Source organism: Lingula anatina, chromosome 1 (genome assembly GCF_051362555.1).
Source record: "Lingula anatina isolate TDL-2025a chromosome 1, LinAna3.0, whole genome shotgun sequence".
Lineage (NCBI taxonomy): Eukaryota > Metazoa > Brachiopoda > Lingulata > Lingulida > Lingulidae > Lingula > Lingula anatina.
In genome coordinates, this window is record NC_141767.1 from 20,904,873 (window position 1) to 20,922,323 (window position 17,451).

At 37.4% G+C, this 17,451-nt stretch overlaps 1 protein-coding gene across 7 annotated transcripts; it reads left to right on the top strand.

Annotated features, from left to right (window-relative positions):
• Positions 1-786: 786 nt before the first annotated feature.
• Positions 787-17,451, top strand: LOC106172649 (uncharacterized). 7 transcript variants are annotated; one of them, XR_015332755.1, is made up of 5 exons: positions 838-2,326; positions 2,869-2,933; positions 4,632-4,728; positions 6,844-14,421; positions 16,044-17,450. XR_015332755.1 is itself a non-coding variant. In XM_087003766.1 (3 exons), the coding sequence occupies exons 2-3, from the start codon at positions 2,905-2,907 to the stop codon at positions 8,027-8,029; spliced, it is 1,215 nt and encodes a 404-aa protein (XP_086859892.1). In that variant the 5' UTR covers positions 854-2,326; positions 2,869-2,904; the 3' UTR covers positions 8,030-8,518. The 7 variants fall into 7 exon arrangements, 1 of the variants encoding a protein (XP_086859892.1); XR_015332750.1 differs by lacking the exons at positions 2,869-2,933; positions 4,632-4,728 and having other exon boundaries at positions 841-2,326; positions 6,844-10,301; positions 10,986-14,421; positions 16,044-17,443; XR_015332756.1 differs by lacking the exons at positions 838-2,326; positions 2,869-2,933 and adding an exon at positions 2,940-4,512 and having other exon boundaries at positions 16,044-17,451.

Below are 17,451 nucleotides of genomic sequence, written 5' to 3' on the forward strand. Positions count from 1 at the left end.
GGTACATGATGGTATGCATTAAATTAAAGTTTTCTGCATCTGAAAGTAACTTTGTTAAAGATATTTTAGAAGCTACTGTCATAGCCCTGTGATAGTATAAAGGATGCGTACATGGCATCAAATCAAAACGGAGCTTATTCTAGTACAAAAAATGGTTGCATTTCATCATAATAAAACACAATGTGCACCTGGGGCTAGTTGGACCATTTGGCTGGGGGTAAATTGGACCCTGCATCTTGTTATGATTTTTCAAAACAAATTCACAATCTTGAAGAAAAAGTATAACAACATCAATATATCAGCTTCATATGGACTAGTAGAGCAAATCTTATTTAGTTGTCACCTTGGCGACTTTGGACAGCTTTCAGTATTCAAGATGGCTACCATTTTTTTTTTTTTTTTAATATACATCCTTGCCTATAAAAATCCCTCATTACGTAAGAACTACTTCAAATGACAGCAGAGTGATATGGTTATGAGGATATCTCGGCAACAAATCACACGCCTGTAGGGGTCCATGCTCCACCCTACCCAGGTTCTTCTAATATTTCACTTGTCACTGATGCATGGGAGAGGGAATATAACCACAAACTCACATATTCAGTCCCAACTCTTTATTAGGTCCAAACATTCAGCATTTATACACATTATCTACAAGGGAATCTACATGTACAGTACCTGCATGCCACAGTGGCAGCAACTCATTTAAATACTAATTGCAATGCAAAAGATAATAAGTGAGAGTTTCTTCTTATCAGTTATATCAGTTCTACTTATCAGGTATAGGGACAGTCGGTCATCCGGGCACTTTACCTTAGCAACCGGCATCTGGGGTAAAACAAATCGGGCAACATGGCAGATCGCATTGACTTCTATGTAAAAGTTGGCAGGCTTTATCCGAAGATATCATACTTCACAGTGCCTGACCACTTGTGTCAGTGAGGATGAGTTATTTACCTGGTTGATTTCCTTTACAGGCTTTTGTAATTAGCTGCTGCACACCTGGTTAAGAGATAAAATCGGCCTTAACTGCCGATCGTTATCTGTGATCAGGAATCTTACAGTAGTAGATTGCAAAGACTCATTTGCTTACCTGGATGAGAATAATATTCACATCTCATTGAAAAGAAAACCATATGGAAGCAACTGATATTATCAAGGAAGGTTTCAATTGTACTAATAACTGTTGACGTTGCATATTGCAGACACATATGACGGGTACATTTTGCAGGTCTACTGAAGTGAACCGGTACTGTTTAACTCTCAGGCACGTACAAAAGTTAAATGGTGGAAGCTTGCTGTGTATCAGGTGACACTACCAACACATTAATAAAATCTAATGGGATTTGTTAAATTTCAAAGATCAACGGAAAAGTAAACGACTGTTGCAGGCTAAAGGTCGTGCAAACGTGACTAAAGACGAGACTGTTGATCGAAACAAGATTTGGTCGTAGCTATACATGCACTACAAGATTTGTGTATGTGTGTATAGTTCATTTTATTATAGATAAGGAGAAAGTCATTGTACCTTGTTTGGTATTTATGTTTTTCATTTGTTACAGGAATTAATTAGTAGTAGTTACAAGAAATTGAGATTGCATCTTGTTTTGGCATGTGTGACGGTATATCAATTCTTATAGTTAAAATTAATGGACTATAATGTCAAACTTTTTTGTTGTAAGTTAATTGATGGCGTCATAAAGGTAAGAAAAAATATGTACGTCAATATATTGACAAACTTGTGAGGTAATGTCTAAATCTTTAAGTTATCAAAGTAAAATTTTTAAAAAGTTGCCATAGATAAAGCGACCTATTACAGGGGATGATAAATATTCATTCGAGACTGAAGCAAACTGAATGCTGACTGGTTATATAAACATAATGTGTAAATGAGTGAGTTTATCTCTTGCCGTCAGTGGACCTTTACACGCCGATAAGAATGTCACATACCGATTTACCAGAAATACCCTACATGTGTAATGGCCATAAATAAGCCTGGGGAAAGGGAGGCAGACCAAGAGATAAGGTCATGCGTCCAAGGATTCTCTTTAATTTAGTATACACCCTTTGTGAAGCATCTTTTTAGCTACACAGTGGATTTCGCCTTTGGATTGCGTTTACGTAGTTTAAATATTTTTTGTCTTGGCATCGGCGGTGGAACGAAAAAGAAATCGACAACGCCGAACTGCGAGATTTATTCCATCTCATTACATTGACGTCGGAGAGTCGGGTGAGGGTGGTTGTCCTCTATAATTTTACAAGAATCCGCAAAGACGTCTGTATATCAGCTACATTGTTATCACCACAGAGAGGAGGTTAGTAAAGGGTAAGTAAACGATCACTACTGGTAGTGTTTTATTCTTTTTTCCCTCCTTTTCCTGGAAAAAGTTGCAATCATTTAAAACATTTTCAGAAATCTTTGCATCGAAAGATGATGTGCACAATTATATTATTCAGTGGTAGATTTGATGAGTCCATTTCTTTTTAGTTGATGCAAAAATCTAATGATAAATAGATAATTAATAGAAAAAATGAATAATTGTTAAAATTTCACGCAGGCGCCCTCTCCACATGTCATTGTCACTTTTTAATGACATCTTAACAAATCATGGCGGGTTCCTTTTCTGCAAAATAATATGATATTCAATTTGCATGGCGGAATTACTATGGCTAAGTAACCACCCAGGCGCCAAGCTGACCTTATGCTTGGACCTAAATAGAGAAGGACAAGTAACGCGGAGAAAGATCAAAGGATAATCGGCTTAGCGCGAGCTCTTCGCGAAACGATGTGCGTTCGGATCACGTGACCTCCCGTACAGGTAGCGAGCATATCGTGGCTGTTGATGACTTTTTGTGTCATTTGGACAGGTAGCTGGTGATAACGCGAGGAAAACGTTCGGGTGGATGAGTCAAGACACTTATAGAGATAGAATGTAAGTACAATTTCTTTTGCTATTTTGGATGCTAGATGAGAATAAGGTATGTTTGTTCATGGAGGAATTCAAAATGCCCAATATGGTGAAGGCAATCGTGTTTGTTGCCGTAAAATGAGTGTTTAAAATTGTACAACTGCGGTGTCGAATACTTGTCTTTAGCTATGATCCGATAGAAAAATATTTCTAGTCTCGAAATTTTACCTCTATGTAAAGAATTAGCCTTAGATGCGGCAATAATTCAACCTCAAATCGTGTTTTGAATTAAAATGACGCAATTCCTCTCCGATTTATTCGACTCGCCGACATCGTTTTAGGTCTGGTATTTTTTACGTGTGGTTTAGATAAAGGTGGCATCAACACCGCTGTGTACTATATGTATAGGTTTATGTTACTTGCTTAAGTGAGCCCGAATTATGGAATGATAATTAATATTTTTAACTCTTAATATGGGCTCTCGTTGCAACATGGCACCACACATGCAATTGTGACACACAAAAACGCACCTGTGATCCTTTTAATATCCTTTTATCAAAGTTGACATTAACACTGCTCTGAAGTATATATATATTTACACATTACCGGCTACAGTCAGCTCCGGTCTGAGAATGATAATTATTATTTTTGTAACTCTCAATATGGGCTATCAGTGCAATATGGCACCACACATGCAATTATGACACACAAAAACGCACCTGTGATCCTTTTAATATCCTTTTATCAAAGTTGACATTAACACTGCTCTAAAGTATATATATATTTACACATTACTGGCTACAGTCAGCTCTGGTCTGAAAATGATAATTATTATTTTTTTGACTCTCAATATGGGCTATCATAGCAATATGACACCACACATGCAATTGTTACACACAAAAACGCAACTGTGATTCTTTAAATATCCCTTTATCAAAGTTGACATTAACACTGCTCGAAAGTATATATATATATTTACACATTACCGGCTCCAGTCAGCTCCAGTCTGAGAATGATAATTATTATTTTTTTAACTCTTAATATGGGCTATCATTGCAATATGGCACCACCCATGCAATTGTGACACACAAAAACGCACCTGTGGGCCTTTTAATATCCTTTTATCAAAGTTGACATTAACTCTACTCTGAAGTATATATGTATATTCACATGACCGGCTAAAGTCTGCTCCAGTTTGAGAATAAAAATTATTAGTATTTCATTTTAAAATGGGATTCCCTAAACAGAATAAAGACGATTGACAAACACCCTCATTGGTCTTATAGTGAAAGTGTATATGTGGACAAGTACACATGCAAAGTTCATGATTATATGTACTCGGGTAATGGTCATAAAAGTAGATCTTGATCACATTTGTGATAATAGTCTCACCTCTGTAATTGCCTTGCTACATTGCATTATCTTGTTATCAGGTGCTTGAAATCTTTGAAATAATCCTGAGACATGCCTTTGGATAGCACCTAGCTGGCTTTATCAAATCATCAAAGGGCCAGACGGCTTAGTTACCTGGCTGATAATGATCTAGAAAGTCCATGCCTAACAAGGGAAGTAAATTTAACTAGAGGGAAAATCTACCTGACAGGTAGAATCTTGAGATGCATTTGATAAGGCTTACCTGTGGCTCAAATGTCCAAGTAGAAGTAAAAAAGGCAATTGTCATTTATAGTAGTTTGTGATAAAAACATTCTTATTCTCTTCCAGATTCTCTCCACAAGATGCCGGAAAGTTAAAATTGGACAATGCACCATTGCCCAAGAGGAGACTCACTAATTAAACATTTGGACAGTAATTCACATAGGTCAATGAGAAATTAAAATTACTGTTTTTCTTTTTATCAAGAGCTTGTAAAATATGTGGGTATTACCTCCAATATTTCTGTGACTGTCAGTCACCATCATCAGGGAGTAAATGACTAGGGTCATTTCACCTGGAATGAAAATCCAGGTCAATTGCCCCTAATCACTGGCCTTGTGTTGTAACTGTTACTTGCTCCCCCCGGGGCTCCTCTGCATCCCTCTGGAGCACCGTGAGGTAGATAGCTGGTAAATCATACCCCCCCTGTCTGTTCAGGTCTGGTTGTTTGGTCCTGATGTGTACAGCTTCTGCTATTTTTCTTTGGAATGTCCAGTTTTCCCTGTCTATCACTTTCAGGCTGTCAAAGTCTATGTGGTGACCTGGATGTTTGCAGGTATGTTCTCCAAGGGCTGATTTCCAGTTGTTTTTGGCCACTGAGTCTTTGTGTTCTTTCATTCTTGTGGCTAATGGTCTTCCTGTCTCGCCAATGTATTCTCCTTGGCAGGTTCCACATTTGACTGAATATATCACACCACATTGCTCTCCTTGGGTTAGAGGATCCTTGGGCTTCACTAGTGCTTGTCTCAGCGTCCAACCTGGCTTATGGTGGAGTTTGATGTTATATTTTTTATAAACCCGGCTTAGTTTTTCTGACAGACCTTGGCAGTATGGTAACACTATACTTTGCTTTGCACCCTCAATGAGGCCCATTGCATCTTTTTCTTTGTCATGTCTGTTCTTGCCTCTTTTTTCCCCTTGTTTTAGTGCCCATTTTGGATATCCACATGCTAACAGGTCTTTTTCAATCTTCTTCCTTTCTGTTTGTTTGTCTTCTGTATCGGATATCACGGTCTCACATCGGTGGAAAAGTGAAGCTGGTACACTAAGTTTTTGCGAGGTTGGATGATGAGACGACCACTGTAAGTAGTGATCTGTGTTCGTGGCTTTCCTGTACACTGTGGTTTTAATCCGTTCTTTGTCTTTGGTCATCTTTACATCTAGCATTGGCAGAGAACCTTCTACATTTTCTTCTTCTATTGTGAAGTGTATGCTTTGGTGTTGTGCATTAATGTGTTCAAACAGTGCCTGCACATGCGTCTTCTTGGATACGACTCCTGTGTCATCAACATATCTTCCCCAGAACTTAGGTGGGTTGGGTGTTGTTTGGAGTGCTTTCATTTCAAATTCTTCCATGAAGATATTAGCTATGACTGGTGACAGGGGGGAACCCATTGCTGCTCCATAGGTCTGTTGGTAAAATTTTCCTTTGTACTGAAAGTAGGTCCAAGCCTTATGGAAATTTTGATGGACTTTTTTATTTGCTTTGACTTGGACAATTCTTTGTAATGGAATGTGGGCTATTTTTAAGTCACGTTGAAGCTAAAGCCCAACGCTTGTCCCTGTCTAGCGCCGTATACGTGTCTTGCTGGTAGGGTAAAGATATTATATCGTGCTTTCATTAAAACTTTACTTATTATGAAAAAATTGCTCATTGCCTATACATTACTGTTTGTGAAATAGTTAACATAACGTATTTCATTATATAGTAATCGTCCAAACCAACAAATTATAAATGAATACGTTTCCTGTTGTAATTTAAAACCACCAGTACAGATACTGTGGTAGGCCCTAAGGGGGCAATTTATTAGTTGGCCCTATCGAAATGGAAGCCCCTCCTCAACTCCCACTGGCGATCAAATAGAGTGCCCAAAAGCACCAAAATTAAAAACAATGATATCTCCAATGACTTGTTTTCCTATGGCACTGTCAAATTTTAAGTAATTTTCTGATTTTATCAAATTTATTTTTCAATTCTCAATTGAAATGCAGTTCTTGAGAATATATTTTATAATATATATCTTTAAATGACTGTAATGCCTTTCTTATAATTAAAATATCAATATCATAAATATGCCATCAAAATTTTAGTTGTAAATAAATATTATTATTAATTTTATTATTATTATCTAATTATTATTTAGATGATGATGACGATGTGCCGGTAGTGACTGACAAATATTTAAATGCAAGTGAATATCCAATGGTGCAAAATATGTTTAAATGTTAAGGTCATGCTTCTGTCTACCCTACCTAATTTTAACATTTTATTTACTTTTAGATCTCCCCAAAGGATGAGTGCAGAACAAATTCGACCAAGCCTGCGACTCACAAGCGGTGTATTTCTTATACTCTTAGGCATAATAGCGCTGTGCTTTTATATGGAATTCAATGGACACCGAGCGAAACTTGATAATGTATGGTTGGCAAGTATTCATAGTAGAAACACACAGAAAGCAAATGGTCACGTTCAACAAATGCAGGTGTGTAATTTAGATTTTCTACAGCGATACCTACTGAAAAACGAGAGGTTTCTTGGAAATGGGAAATGGATAAATGGGACATGGCTGCCGAAAGACTGTATCATGCCAAAGTTACTGAGCCCTTCTCAGCTGGGTTCATGTTTAAAAAGTAAAAAAATAAGGAAGATAGGACAGACTGGAGACTCTCAATCGATGAGGTACACGGGAGTTTTACATGGGGGTGAAGGATTATTTACGCGTAATGTACATGTACTTAAACGCGAAAATTCAGGTATAAGAACACCCTCTCCTAATTATTTTAGCCCGCCTTTGAACATTAAATCTATCAGAGTGGCAAACAGAGACTGTGGTGGGTGTGCTGGAGAGCTGGTTCGATGCACAGCACCAAATCTCAACGTCACTACAGACATCGAAGTGTTAATAACTGAATATACAAAGGACCACGAAATTACCACAAAAAGAAATGCCTGGAAAGGTGATTGTGACATTAGACTGAGGAATATTAGCCGAATACATTGCCAAGAGTCTATGACAACGCAAGAAGTGTATTTCCGCGAGTATTGGCCGCTGTCAGGTTATCCAGATGTTATAAACATATACGCTGTACATGTACACGAGGCACAGAAACGTACGCCCCGTGATTTTGCCCGTGATTTTACTTGGTTCATTGACCTCATTGTCTCTGTTATACCAAAAACAACTAAAATATTATATTGGAATTCACCGCATGTCGATCCTTCAAAGCAACCAGCCAAATGGAGGGATGTTACGAGCAATGGATTCATCAAGCAGTTGAATGCAATCAGCGCATCTGTGATTAGGAAATATATAATTGAAAAAAATGCAACTAATTTATACCCCATGTTTGACTTGTATGAAATTTCAAAAGACGTATTGCACTGGAATAGGGATGGTGTTCACTTTGAACCAATATGGTACAAGAAAGTCATATCACTGTTTTGGGCCACGTTGTGCCAAGATTGATTATTCTTTAAAATCAATTTGCGAAAATTACTCAAAAGATAGTCGCTATTTTTGAAGTTTCTATTTAACGTGAACACTACATAAGCACGTTTTTACAATTATTATTATTATTATTATTATTATTATTATTATTATTATTATTATTATAAGTAAAATGACACACAGATAGAATTCAAAACATAAAAATTTAATAATACTCTTTTTGAAGAAAAGAAAATCAAACGTTTAATTCTTTAAAAAAGAATTATTAAATTCAATTCAGTTTATTAAACCCTTGAGCCCTACGGCTCATCAGAATGGAATACTATACATCAGACCAAAATGGCTGTCTTTTTATCTAGAGACATATCTGTGAATTTCTGTGAAAAATCAATCTGTCGCCCTGGTAGATTTATGATGAGAGGTAACACATGTAACCAATCACTTACAAAATTAAATAAACTTACATAAACGTATTACTCAATTATTAAAGCAAATGCTCAAAACCAGCGCCCTAGGGGTTCAGAGGTTAATTGAAACTTATCTAAAATTTGTGCAACTATATATTAGGCCCGGAATATTGTCACGAGGGGCAAGAACCGCTTACAATACATGTACTAGTGTCTTATGAGATCTTGTTCGCCACTAGTCTCTCAAAAAGCACCGAGCATACATTTAGCGTTAGATATTTTTTAAAATTAAAGATAAATTTACCTTGAAATTTCAACACTATAACCCTAATCCGAGAGACATACGTCTAACACATCCAAAATCGTTCAAAGAATTATGACCGTTAACCAGAATCTGATCTGGAAGTTTCTGGATTTTGAGACACTCTCACAATAGCGATGGAGACAGGTGAAGTTTAACGATTAACGGACTCTCAGGTGTCACGAAACCATTCTACTTCCTTTCTTTGAATATAACATTTCCTTTTCATTATTATTTGCCGACACTTTACCATATTTATAATTGATCTGCAAAGGGAAGTAAAGCGGAAAGAAAATCCCTAAATATACTGTGATTTCAACAAAGTTGTATATGGGTTCATTTTTGACCCGCACCCGACCTACAGCTTTAATTATGAATTGTCATCAGTCCACTTAATGTCGCCGTGATTGCAGCCTCCGTTGTATTCCTCATGCTTTTACGTTCAATTAAGCACGGCACATAAATAATTAATTAATCCTGAGAGATTTTATAAGTAGTTAGGGCAGCAAAAAATAATATTTTCCTTCGTTAACTGTTAACTGAGTCTTTATTGCGCTGCGGGCATATACGTGTGCCCCATATCAGAATATATATATACAATACTATTCAAGCAGGCCTAACGGCAATTATAGGTTTGTTATTATAATGTCAAACAGACCTAAGATCTAATAAACGGATTAGATCTTAGAACAGACCAAGAAGAAGGGTTTCATGTGTTCTATGGAGAAGTCGGGGTTAGCAGAAGCGGACAATTGACAATTAAGCTTAAATAACCTGAATATCAACTTGGAGCTTATTCTGAGCAGTGCTTTCTTCCCTAGCAATCAGACGGAATGGACCGAGGTTCATCAGATGATAAATTTCTTCCAACTTAGATTGACTCAAAATATCCATAAGCACACGCTTGTTACCTGCCAGATCTGTATTGCAGCGTAATAAGCGTAGTGGGAAATAGCGAGAAAAACTTTTTTCCGATAATGCACACTAATCCCCCTCGCCAGCATTAACACGACCCATCCGTCTAATTCGATTCATTCAATGGTGACATATTTACAGAAGAATGAAGCAAAATGCTAATTATATTTCACGCCATTTAAATTTTTAATTTGAGTAACCTCAGAATCGTTACAGGGTTACTCTGTAGGCCCTACTGGTTCCATCTGCCGTACATGTGAAGTTTCACCACTTCGCCCCTCTTTCTGACAGTGCCCCAACTAACACACAGCGGTGATGTTACGTTTCTCGAGATCAATTACTGACTGACCGAATGATCTCTACATTTTTTTCTGTGGCTGAGGTATTTATAATTTATAATTCATACATTCGAGATTGTACCAGTATATAGTAAAGATGCCAGTGTGAGACTTCATTCGCGGAAGTGCTATATAAATGCTATATATACAGGTATATAAGAACCGTTTTATTTCTTAAAAACTGACACACTAGGAACTACATATCGGAGTGGGGGTCAAAAGCTGGACTAAACTGCACTAGAGAGTGATCAACTTTGTTCCCACGGTAGAGGAAAAAACAAACACAAAGTAATTCCGACAACTGTATTCATTTGGAGGTCAGTCTGAAGGTACGTCTAGGCCTATGCTACCGTATTTCCCTTCAGAACGAAGAACAACTTTTAAATGAAAATATTGTCGTCTCTGTAACTTTAAACATGGTTTCTATTTTTGTGTTTTACACTGTACAGCACGAAGAAAAATTCAGCTTTGTTAATCTTCTCCTGTATGACGTATTGTATATGCTGACATGGCGACATGACGGAAAAAAGATTTTCAGCTTTTACACAGATTTCTTGTGGATTTTGGTGGGGCCCGCAGGTCCAGATATTGAATTTTTTTTAGCAAATGTCCGTTATGATCTCCCTTACTTATACGTTCATGTGTTGCATGGTTTATTGGCATATGCAATATACATATATCACAGGTCAGATCCCAATCTAGTCCAGTTACTGGACTAGGCCATTTAATGATTGGGATATGATCTAGGCCATAGGGTCATTGCATTGTTAAATATTATGAGCATGTTAATTGGCCTAATAATTTACAGGTGAGCAGCCTTTTTGTTTGTATTTAAAAAAAAAACTACTGTGAAATGATCAACGTCAATTGTTAAGGATTGAACTATTGTTTTGAATATTATTTGAAACATAAAAATTACAATTCCAAAATAATGTTAAATTAGCATAAGCTCAAAAAGCTTTTAAGAAAGCGCTTCTCTTTGCTTCTTTATTTTTAAATTTCATTCATTTAAGGAGTCTCCTAATGATGGGCGCAGAACACCTTCAACTAAACATGCGCCTAGCAAGTGGCATGTTTTTTATACTTTTTGCCATAACAGCGTACTGCGTTTATTTGGATTTCAATGGACCGAGAGTGAAACTTGACAATGTATGGATGACACGTAATTCCAATCGACACATAGCAAGTGATCGTTTTCGACAGTTGCAGATGTGTAGTTTAGATTTTCTGCAGCAATACTTGATAAAAAACAAAAGGTTTCTCGGAAACGGAAAATGGGTAAACGAAACATGGCTGCCCAAAGAGTGCATTTTTCCAAAATTACTGAGCGCTGCTCAGCTTGGTTCATGTTTAAAATGGAAAAAGATAAGGAAGATAGGACAGACTGGTGATTCTCAATCGATGAAATATATGGCGGCTATGAAACAGGGTGAAGGGATTTTTAAGTGCAAGGAACTTAAAAGTGAATCTAGAAGTATAAGAACACCCTCTCCTTATTATTTTAGCCCTCCTTTGGACATCAAATCTATCAGAGTGGCAAACAGAGACTGTGGTGGGTGTGCTGGAGAACTGGTTCGATGCACAGCACCAAATCTCAACGTCACTACAGACATCGAAGTGTTAATAACCGAATATACAAAGGACCACGAAATTACCACAAAAAGAAATTCCAGGAATGGTGATTGTGATGTCAGACTGAGGAATATTAGCCAAATATATTGCCAAGAGTCTGTGACAACGCAAGAAGTATATTTCCGCGAGTATTGGCCGCTGTCAGGTTATCCAGATGTCATTAACATATACGCTGTACATGTGCACGAGGCACAGAAACGTACGCCCCGTGACTTTGCCCGTGATTTTACTTGGTTCATTGACCTCATTGTCTCTGTTATACCAAAAACAACTAAAATATTATATTGGAATTCACCGCATGTCGATCCTTCAAAGCAACCAGTCAAATGGAGGGATGTTACGAGCAATGAATTCATCAAGCAGTTGAATGCAATCAGCGCATCTGTGATTAGGAAAAATATAATTGAAAAAAATGTAACTAATTTATACCCCATGTTTGACTTGTATGAAATATCCAATGACGTATTGCACTGGAATGGGGATGGTGTTCACTTTGAACCAATTTGGTACAAGAAAGTCATATCACTGTTTTGGGCCACGTTGTGCCAAGATTGATTATTCTTTAAAATCAATTTGCGAAAATTACTCAAAAGATAGTCGCTATTTTTGAAGTTTCTATTCAACGTGAACACTACATAAGCACGTTTTAAAAATTATTATTATTATTATTATTATTATTATTATTATTATTAAAATGACACACAGATAGAATTCAAAACATAAAAAAATAGTAATACTCTTTTTGAAGAAAAGAAAATCAAACGTTTAATTCTTTAAAAAAGAATTATTAAATTCAATTCAATTTATTAAACCCTTGACCCCTACGGCTCATCAGAATGGAATACTATACATCAGACCAAAATGGCTGTCTTTTTATCTAGAGACATATCTGTTAATTTCTGTGAAAAATCAATCTGTCGCCCTGGTAGATTTATGATCAGAGGGAACACATGTAACCAATCACTTACAAAATTACATAAACTTACATAAACATATTAGTCAATAATTAAAGCAAATGCTCAAAACCAGCGCCCTAGGGGTTCAGAGGTTAATTGAAACTTATCTAAAATTTGTGCAACTATATATATTAGGCCCGGAATATTGTCACGAGGGGCAAGCACCGCTTACAATACATATACTAGTGTTTTATGAGATCTTGTTCGCCACTTGTCTCTCAAAAGGCACCGAGCAAACAGTTAGCGTTAGATATTTCTAAAATTAAAGATTGATTTACCTTGAAATTTCAACACTTTAACCCTAATCCGAGAGACATATGTGTAACACATCCGAAATCGTTCAAAGAATTATGACCGTTAACCAGAATCTGATCTGGAAGTTTCTGGATTTTGAGACACTCTCACAATAGCGATGGAGACAGGTGAAGTTTAACGATTAACGGACTCTCAGGTGTCACGAAACCATTCTACTTCCTTTCTTTGAATATAACATTTCCTTTTCATTATTATTTGCCGACACTTTACCATATTTATAATTGATCTGCAAAGGGAAGTAAAGCGGAAAGAAAATCCCTAAATATACTGTGATTTCAACAAAGTTGTATCCGGGTTCATTTTTGACCCGCACCCGACCTACAGCTTTATGAATTGTCATCAGTCCACTTAATGTCGCTGTGATTGCAGCCTCCGTTGTATTCCTCATGCTTTTACGTTCAATTAAGCACGGCACATAAATAATTAATTAATCCTGAGAGATTTTATAAGTAGTTAGGGCAGCAAAAAATAAGATTTTCCTTCGTTAACTGTTAACTGAGTCTTTATTGCGCTGCGGGCATATACGTGTGCCCCATATCAGAATATATATATACAATACTATTCAAGCAGGCCTAACGGCAATTATAGGTTTGTTATTATAATGTCAAACAGACCTAAGATCTAATAAACGGATTAGATCTTAGAACAGACCAAGAAGAAGGGTTTCATGTGTTCTATGGAGAAGTCGGGGTTAGCAGAAGCGGACAATTGACAATTAAGCTTAAATAACCTGAATATCAACTTGGAGCTTATTCTGAGCAGTGCTTTCTTCTCTAGCAATCAGACGGAATGGACCGAGGTTCATCAGATGATAAATTTCTTCCAACTTAGATTGACTCAAAATATCCATAAGCACACGCTTGTTACCTGCCAGATCTGTATTGCACACGCGTAATAAGCGTAGTGGGAAATAGCGAGAAAAACTTTTTTCCGATAATGCACACTAATCCCCCTCGCCAGCATTAACACGACCCATCCGTCTAATTCGATTCATTCAATGGTGACATATTTACAGAAGAATGAAGCAAAATGCTAATTATATTTCACGCCATTTAAATTTTTAATTTGAGTAACCTCAGAATCGTTACAGGGTTACTCTGTAGGCCCTACTGGTTCCATCTGCCGTACATGTGAAGTTTCACCACTTCGCCCCTCTTTCTGACGTTGGCCCAACTAACACACAGCGGTGATGTTACGTTTCTCGAGATCAATTACTGACTGACCGAATGATCTCTACATTTTTTTCTGTGGCTGAGGTATTTATAATTTAAAATTCATACATTCGAGATTGTACCAGTATATATATAGTAAAGATGCCAGCGTGAGACTTCATTCGCGGAAGTGCTATATAAATGCTATATATACAGGTATATAAGAACCGTTTTATTTCTTAAAAACTGACACACGAGGAACTACATATCGAAGTGGGGGTCAAAAGCTGGACTAAACTGCACTAGAGAGTGATCAACTTTGTTCCCACGGTAGAGGGAAAAAACAAACACAAAGTAATTACGACAACTGTATTCATTTGGAGGTCAGTCTGAAGGTACGTGTAGACCTATACTACCGTATTTCCCTTCATAACGAAGAACAACTTTTAAATGAAAATATTGTCGTCTCTGTAACCTTAAACATGGTTTCTATTTTTGTTTTACACTGTACAGCATTACAATTTTATGATGAAGGAATTGAAAATGAGATCTCAGTAAGTTAAGATGTATTTGTAAGAAAAATTCAGGTTTGTTTATCTTCTCCTGTATGATGTATTGTATGTGCAGACATGGCCCCCGCACGAAAATGCAGTAGTATCGAAGTAGCAAAGAAGCATTAACGCAGTAGAGGTGTGGAGCATATTTGCAGTAGAAATGCAGTATAGCCTGCTGCAATTCTACTTCAAAAATTACATAGGGTTGTACAGAGGAGGAGCATTAATGCAGTAGATTAGCAGCATGATAGAAGCATGTTTCAAATATGCTAATTAGCTCCCACATCGAAGCAGATTTGAAGCATGTTTGCAGTATGATTGCAGTAGTCTACTGCGCTGGAGTATCTACTTCGTTTTTGTGCGGGGGCGACATGACGGAAAAGAGATTTTGAGCTTTTACACAGAATTCTTGTGGATTTTGGTGGGGCCCGCAGGCCCAGATATTAAATTTTTTTAGCAGTTGTCCGTTATGTTCTCCCTTACTTATACGTTCATGTGTTGCATGATTTATTGGCATATGCAATATACATATACAGGCCCGTAGCCAGCAATTTCAAAAGGGGGTTCTTTTTCTGAAAAAGTGGACCTTTTCCCATAAAAGCTTCATGTATCTAGATCAAATTTTACCCAGAGTGGACAGGGCCGTAGCCTGAGCAAAATGCCAGGGGGGGGGGGCAGTAAGCGGACACGAGGGGGCGAAGCCCCCGAGGGGGGAGGGGGTGGCAGGGGGTGTCCCCCTCCCACGGTGTGGAAAATTTTTAAAAACTGTATGTATAATACTGCATTCCAGTGCATTTTAACTGTTATTTATTGGTCAATCAGAAGTCAGAAATTGTGGGTTCATTTTCCCATAAGTACAGTCATTTTTTCAACACAACACGCCAATTGGCCTGGGGGATAGCTTCCTCAGGGAGGGTGAGCTTTTTGGCATGAACTGAGTTGGCTAAAAACAATACACCTTTGTAAACAGATTGTTGAATGATTGTCTAGTGGCCATAAGTGCCTTTTCTCACAGAATTGATACCAACTTTGCAATTATTTTTTTTACCTTTGCGATTATTTTTTTTGCACCCCAATTTCCAGGGGGGGGCTGCCCCCCACCCCCACCCCCACCCCGGCTACGGGCCTGCATATATCACAGGCCAGATCCCAATCTAGTCCAGTTACTGGACTGGGCCATTTTTATGATTGGGATATGATCTAGGCCATAGGGTCATTGCATTGTTAAATATTATGAGCATGTTAATTGGCCTAATAATTTACAGGTGAGCAGCCTTTTTGTTTGTATTTAAAAATAAAACTACTGTGAAATGATCAACGTCAATTGTTAAGGATTGAACTATTGTTTTGAATATTATTCGAAACATAAATATTATAATTTCAAAATAATGTTAAATTAGCATAAGCTCAAAAAGCTTTTAAGGAAGTTTGCTTCTTTATTTTTAAATTTCATTCATTTTAAGGAGTCTCCTAAAGATGGGCGCAGAACACCTTCAACCAAACATGCGCGTAGCAAGTGGCATGTTTTTTATACTTTTTACCATAACAGCGTACTGCGTTTATTTGGATTTCAATGGACCGAGAGTGAAACTTGACAATGTGTGGATGACACGTAATTCCAATCGACACATAGCAAGTGGTCGTTTTCGACGGTTGCAGATATGTAGTTTAGATTTTCTACAGCAATACTTGATAAAAAACAAAAGGTTTCTCGGAAACGGAAAATGGGTAAACGAAACATGGCTGCCCAAAGAGTGCATTTTTCCAAAATTACTGAGCGATGCTCAGCTTGGTTCATGTTTAAAAAGGAAAAAGATAAGGAAGATAGGACAGACTGGTGATTCTCAATCGATGAAATATATGGCGGCTATGAAACGGGGTGAAGGGATTTTTAAGTGCAAGGAACTTAAAAGTGAATCTAGAAGTATAAGAACACCCACTCTGAGTTATTTTAGCCCTCCTTTGGATATTAAATCTATCAGAGTGGCAAAGAGAGACTGTGGTGGGTGTGCTGGAGAGCTGGTTCGATGCACAGCACCAAATCTCAACGTCACTACAGACATCGAAGTGTTAATAACCGAATTCACAAAGGACCACGAAATAACCACAAAAAGAAACTTCTGGAAGGGTGATTGTGATATCAGGCTGAAGAATATTAGCCAGATTTATTGCCAAGAGTCTGTGACAACGCAAGAAGTATATTTCCGCGAGTATTGGCCGCTGTCAGGTTATCCAGATGTTATTAACATATACGCTGTACATGTACACGAGGCACAGAAACGTACGCCCCGTGATTTTGCCCGTGATTTTACTTGGTTCATTGACCTCATTGTCTCTGTTATACCAAAAACAACTAAAATATTATATTGGAATTCACCGCATATCGATCCTTCAAAGCAACCAGTCAAATGGAGGGATGTTAAGAGCAACGAATTCATCAAGCAGCTAAATGTAATCAGCGCATCTGTGATTAGGAAATGTATTGTTGAAAAAAATGCAACTAATTTATACCCCATGTATGACTTGTTTGAAATTTCCAAAGACGTATTGCACTGGAATGGGGACGGTGTTCACTTTTACGCCTTATGGTACCAGAAAGTCATGTCATTGTTCTGGGCCACGTTGTGTCAAGATTGATAATTCCTAGACATCACACAGGAAAATCAATCTTACTTATTAAAATGCCGAATTTTTTTCTTGATTTGCATTCACGAAAATGTGCCGTCACATAACTGCTTTCTTAATTTCAATTATGGAGATTAGAGATTGCAGTAAACAATATTCAATAAGGAATAAACACCAGAGGCAAAACCAGATCAACTCTTTGTATGCTATATACCATCCTGAACACTGTGTATTAAAATGTTGTCA

Excerpts from the sequence above, each read along its gene's own strand:
- LOC106172649 (XM_087003766.1), top strand. The coding sequence starts at position 2,905 with ATGAGTCAAGACACTTATAGAGATAGAAT. Across the intron at positions 2,934-6,843 it reads GACACTTATAGAGATAGAAT|ATCTCCCCAAAGGATGAGTG; the intron begins GTAAGTACAATT and ends ATTTACTTTTAG.